The following is a 5,594-nucleotide window of genomic DNA, read 5'->3' as shown; positions in this document are numbered from 1 at the left end:
GGGCCGCGGCGCGCGCGACCCGGGGTCGGGGTCGAGGTCGACTGAGTCGGCGATGCGGTGCAGCAGGTTCACGGCCACGTTGCTGCCGGGGGTGGAGGGGCCGGTCCACGCGAGGACTCGCTCCGCCGAGGCGTATATCTCGGCCACGAGGGGGACGTGCCGCGCGCGCTCTTCCAGGTCCTGCTGGTTGATGCACACGGCGTCGACCCAGAGGACGATGTGGCTGGGGACCGGGAGGGCGTTGTGGCTGTGGGCGTAGGGGAGGTGGCCGAGGGCCTCTGCCAGGTTGGCCGTGACCGAGAGGCGCTTGGCCGGCGCGTCGGTCGTCGACTGGGCGACGGCGACGTCGAGCCTGTCGCTTGCGTCTCCCCAGACGTACGACAGGGCCATAAAGGGCCGGGCCTCCAGCGGCGCGTGCTGGATGGTGATGCGGATGTCCTCTGGGCGGGGGGACGCGCGCGGGTGAAGCACCGCCAGCCGGATGTGCTTGCCGTCTGGCGGCAGCGGCTCATACTGGTATCTGTCCATGGCGGGCGAGGCGAGTTGGGGTGCGCGAGGACAAGTTTGGCGATGGCACGGGGGCTCTTCACTGCATGGCTGGAGCTGAACCCTGGTGTTGGGGATCGTGGCCTCGTGTGCACTGTCTCTTTGCGGCTGGAGATTGCAGACGGGGTGCTCTATTTGGGCGTGCCGGGCATTCTGCTCGAGCCTGCCATCTCAGCCCTTGCCGTGACTGCTCCGTTGTAGAGGTTTGTGGTGTTGTGTCTTTAATGTCCAATTGGGCCAAGCCGGAGCGGCGTCGAGTCTGACATTTAAAACATCCCTGCTACTCTGATACGACGGGCAAACCAACAAACAGCACCTTGTGCGCTGGCAGGTTTAAAAAACCAAAAAAATATAAAAATATAAAAAAAGACAGAAAAAAAAAAACAGACCGCGCACAATGCCCAAACAACTCGGCGTTGCTGCAAACTCGAGCCATTGCATTACTGCACCGTGCTCTCGACTCCCATCGCCACCATCTCGTGCGCGCCGCGTGCCAAACAGGCCAATGCCCACATTTCCCTGCCTTACTCCGTAAATACTCCGCGCAAATATGTAGTACACACATGCGGCGGGTGGGTTCGACGGAAATGTCCGTCAATACAATCATCTGCACCTTAAGAAAAACGCTCAAAGAGGGCCCGTTTTCAACCCCCGCCGAACCCGCCCCAATGCCGGCAGCACATGCCATTTTTCTCCATGTCGAACCCACATCTCTGTCTGCTAAGTAGTTATTCGATTGAATATTCTTCAAGTCCCATCTCGCACCCCCTCAGGAATACTCCCTTGTCCATCTACGGAGCGCACACAGATATACATGCATGCATTTGCATGCACACACGCACTTGGCTAGGTACATATGTACATACAAAAACAATCTGTATGTGCCAGCACACCCGACCTGCAAAAATTTTTTCTCGTCACCCGTGGACCCCTACAGCACCCCTCTTTACAATCACAAGGCAGATGCTATCGCTGAATTGACCCTTGCCTCCGACTCCGGCGCGACACCCGTGCACATGCATGGAAAGCATGTCTTTTAGGCTTGTCCAGCCCAGTCGCTGACGTGCACACGGCGCAGCTACACCGTCACGTCAATTCTAAAATGTCTGTTGTTTCAAGCACAATTTTTTTTCTTCTATACAGACGCCAACGTATGCACAGCATCGAGTGAAAAAAAAAAAAAAAAAAACGCTCGATTCGGGCAAATTTACCGTAAAAAGAGTCATCCAGGTCCTGGACCCAAAATTAAAAAACGGCCCCAAGTCGGACCGACCCCATTGAGCAGGCAGCAAGAGTCAGTTCCATCAATGCCCTTCCCCAGGTGTCCCGCGCACCACATACACACAGTATACATACATACATGCAATTTGACCCAAGCACAGCCTCCCCTCCTCTGCCATCTTTGCAATTTGTCTTTCGGCTCTGCAAGCCCCGGCCATGAATCACCTGCGAAGCAGCCAAGCGACGGCAAAGCCCTATCCTACCTGCCGTCGGGCTACGCCGAAAACTGGCAAAGAACCCCCTCTTGTATCCAGTACCTATCCTAGCACTGTACATACTACCTAGTGCTTAGTACCCAGACAGACTTGACTTGACGTCTGGTCCCTCTCCCAATCGGTGCAGGTTTCTTCTCCGGCCCGGCCCAAACTCAAAAGCCCATTCATTGGCCCTGGACCGGTTCCCATGCTGCCGGCGAGCGCAGAAAGCATGAATTTTGTAATCAACACAGGACTCATCTTCCCCGTCGCAGCAGCAGACAAGGGGAGGAAGGGAAAGCTACTTCTTTGCCCGTGAGTCGTGACACTCGCCCTCTGGTCCCCTCTACTTTGTACTTCGCGCACTTTCACTTCTTCTCCTCTAATCCAGACACTAAACACTTTGCCTTCTCCACACTGAGAGCTTTTCAAGCCGTGCTTCACTCCGACGTCCATGCCTGCCTGCACAACTACCGACCTTGGCTTAGCGCGAGGGACCACTCACTGGCCATCACTTGAGTCACTTCACCGCTACCTCCGCCTTATGTCCATCGAGTGAGGCCATGCCGATATCTAAACACCTTCAAATCACCACCAATGAATGCAAGCTCCATTAGTCGTCACGCCTTTATCGCCTCTTCCCTACATTCCACCACACATTCACACTAACAACAAGCTCACTGCAACAAATAGAAGACGTAATCTTGGTTTCATAGCTTATTCAATTCATGCTTTTATGGCTCTTCTAACCTGGCCGCCTCACGCCACTCCGAGCTGCTTATTCTAATTGTCCTTGAACAGCCAATGCTCGCCTCGTTGGGCAGTGTAGCCGACCCTCTCTCCCTATTGCTTTCGCATCGTGCGATGCCGCCTTTTCTCTTTGTCTAGCTCATCTGCTGCCTTTTCTCTTCCCGCCTTTTTTTTTTTTTTGCCTCCTCCTGGCCATCACCAAGCCAGAGCTGTCAAAACCCCCGCTTAGTATTCAAGGTTGCCCTTGCAGAATGTCCCCATCTCAATAGTCTCACCCCCCTCATTTCCGTGATAGAGTTACAAAGCCTTCAGCCAGTAGAATAAACATGAATGCATGTGTTCCCGATGGAGCCAAGCCCAGACCATGGTATCATTTGGGTTCAAAAGGAAAAAAAAAATCAAAGATATGCAAACGCCTCGTAAAGTGCAACTTGTCTCTTGTTGTCAAAAGACAAAGAATATTAAGGCTTTAGCACAATACACACGGATCACGCATCAATGCATGTATCTCCATGAGTACGCTACATTGCTGTGCTGTCGTTGGTAATGCATGTAACGCTAATAAAACCAGTCGTGCAATGTCGCCGGGTCAAACCCAAGTATCGTCATAAAAAGTCGAAGATGTGGTATGTAATTAGGAAGATCAGTGTCGTTGAGAAAAAGGGAAAAAATCTTTACACGCCGTTCAGATATACACGGCAAGGATAGAAGAAGCCTTGCCAGGCAAGCTCCTGATACCAGCCAAATTGGTACATGCTCATCAAGCAAGGACGAAAAGGACGACTGTGATATTTTACCAGCCCTTTGAATGGTATCCGTTGAGAGCTTCCTTAGAGAAGTATTGGTTCCAGCTGTGGGCTTCGGCATCTTCGCTGGCCTTCATACATGCTTTCTGGGGATACTGTTTCAGGTTGGCAACGTCCTGTGATGTGTGACGGCGCTTGAGCAATGCCTTGCTGCCCAATTTCTTCTGCTGTCGCTCCCAAACAAGGTTGAGTCGGAGTGACTCGGTAAGTTCGGTAGCCAGCATGTTGCGGCGGGTGGTCCGGGGAGAAAAGGCCGCAGGGAAGTTGACATGAGTAGCATGGGTCGTGATGGGCTGGGCGCTGGACCGGGGAATTTCGCTAATAGGCTTGAGTGCAGAGTGTCGCATACCCTTCATCATCAGTGGCGCTTCATCCGAGTCATTGGGAGACACGCCCAGACTCGGTCCATTGGGCGTCGCTCGGGTTCGGTGGATAGCGGGAGTGGACTGCGAAGATTGATTGCCGAGTGTCCTGGCGCGCTCGTTCTGAGCAAGCATGAGCGTGATTAGCGATGGGCGGGAGGCGGGCTTGGCCTTGAACTCGACGCGCTGGAAGAGCTGGACGTCAACACTAGATTTGCCGCTGTCTTCCGTGGAGTCTTCCCAGTCAGAAGAGTCGTCGTCGTCAATGGCACTCTCGTCAACATATTCGGCCTCGGTATCAGAGTCAACGGCGGACTCGCTGTGTTGCAGGGCCTGGGCCGTCAGGTTGCTGATGCGAGTGTTGGGAAGGGCAGAGTGGCCAGAGCTCCTGAGGGAATCTTCTCCCGATGACCCGCCAATTTGGAACATGGGCTTCTTGCCGACGGCAGCGGAAGTGGCCTTGATGTTCTCGATACTCTGGCTGTGCTCGCTTGATGAGCAAGATCCACCAAGGGCGAAGCGAGCAGGCTGCTTCTTAGGCTGCACAGGCTTGGGTGCTGGTGAAGAGCTGGGTTCGGGTAAGACGTCTTGCGAGGAAGCAGCAGCAGCAGGTTCTGGGAAAGCGAGGGCTTGGACTCTGAGGCCCTCGGGAGGTGGGAACGGGGAAGGATGTGAGACTTCAGAAATTTGCTCCGACGATTGTGACTCGGTCGTGGTAGATCCGGATCGGGTGAGAGCGGGAGGAGCAGGAGGAACCAGAAGCTTCTGCTTCGTGGACGCCATCAAGGGTGATGTTTGTGAAGGGGCGGACAGGGGAGCCTTGTCCTTAACAATAGACACAATCATCTTCTCAAAGTCGTCAGAGCTGATGCGTCGATCCCGTCTGGTGGTGGAGGAATCTAGTCTTCGTATCCTAGGTCGGATCTCAAGAGGTGCCGAGACCGAGGTGAAATCAACCGTCTCGTCGTCGGCCAAGGACTCGACGCTGCCAGAGAGCTGAGGAACCTCTTGTAACCTCGTCTCGGACGGGACGTTCTTGGGAGGGGTGGTGGTAGTTGTAAAGGCGGCGGAGGCGGTGTTCTTATTCGCGTTCTCGACGAGCTGTTCTCTTTGCCAGAGGCGCCAGCTCAAGTTTTCTAATCTCCTACCCTGTTCTACAGAATCTGCGCAACGGGAAAAGACTGTTGCACCGGTTGGTCAGCATCGTGGTGGGTGCAGTTTGGTTGTGGCGAAAGAGGACCTACCTGTCCACATGCTATAGAGATTGGCGGGATTGGCAGTGTCCACCTTGTGGATAACGTTGGCGTCTACTGTTAAGACGTGCGTGTCTAACCGGTAAGGCATATCTGCCATTTGTGATGCTCGATCGTGGGCGAGTAGAGATGGATCCAAGAGTGCTTGTTTAGGAGGGTGGTCTGTTAAAAGGTCCAAGGAAGCATGCCTCGTCGCTTTGAGGAGGGGCGACTACCTGGCAGCCTTATATGGCGTGTAGGTTATTCGCCGTGAAGGAGGCTGGTGGCAGTGAAGAATCGAGGTAAATGCGTGTCGCGTTGTTCAGTAGTGATTCTGGCGCCAATTCGCGGGACTGCGGATGTGTGAAGAAGTTGGTCTTCAACAAAAAGCCAAGGCGTGTGTACGACGCTTTGTGGGTGTTG

General features: G+C 54.1%; 2 protein-coding genes across 2 annotated transcripts in view; both read right to left on the bottom strand.

The window, feature by feature from the left end:
- MAA_02148 (Heterokaryon incompatibility) overlaps positions 1–528 on the bottom strand; it is a gene marked incomplete at both ends in the record, with an annotated part of 1,862 nt that extends 1,334 nt beyond the window's left edge. The window contains one exon of the mRNA XM_007820146.2: positions 43–528. Coding sequence (XP_007818337.2) covers positions 43–528 — 486 coding nt within the window. The remainder of the gene's footprint in view (positions 1–42) is intronic.
- Positions 529–3,564: 3,036 nt separating this feature from the next.
- On the bottom strand, positions 3,565–5,292 carry MAA_02149 (uncharacterized protein; the record flags this gene model as incomplete). The annotated part of the gene is made up of 2 exons (XM_007820147.1): positions 3,565–5,120; positions 5,184–5,292. 2 exons carry the CDS (start codon positions 5,290–5,292, stop codon positions 3,565–3,567), a joined length of 1,665 nt encoding a protein of 554 aa, XP_007818338.1.
- Positions 5,293–5,594: the final 302 nt, after the last annotated feature.

Source organism: Metarhizium robertsii, assembly GCF_000187425.2.
Source record: "Metarhizium robertsii ARSEF 23 chromosome Unknown MAA_Scf_1, whole genome shotgun sequence".
Taxonomy (NCBI): Eukaryota; Fungi; Ascomycota; class Sordariomycetes; order Hypocreales; family Clavicipitaceae; genus Metarhizium; species Metarhizium robertsii.
Note: the sequence above shows the minus strand (reverse complement) of the source record. Positions and strands in the feature narration are given on the sequence as shown.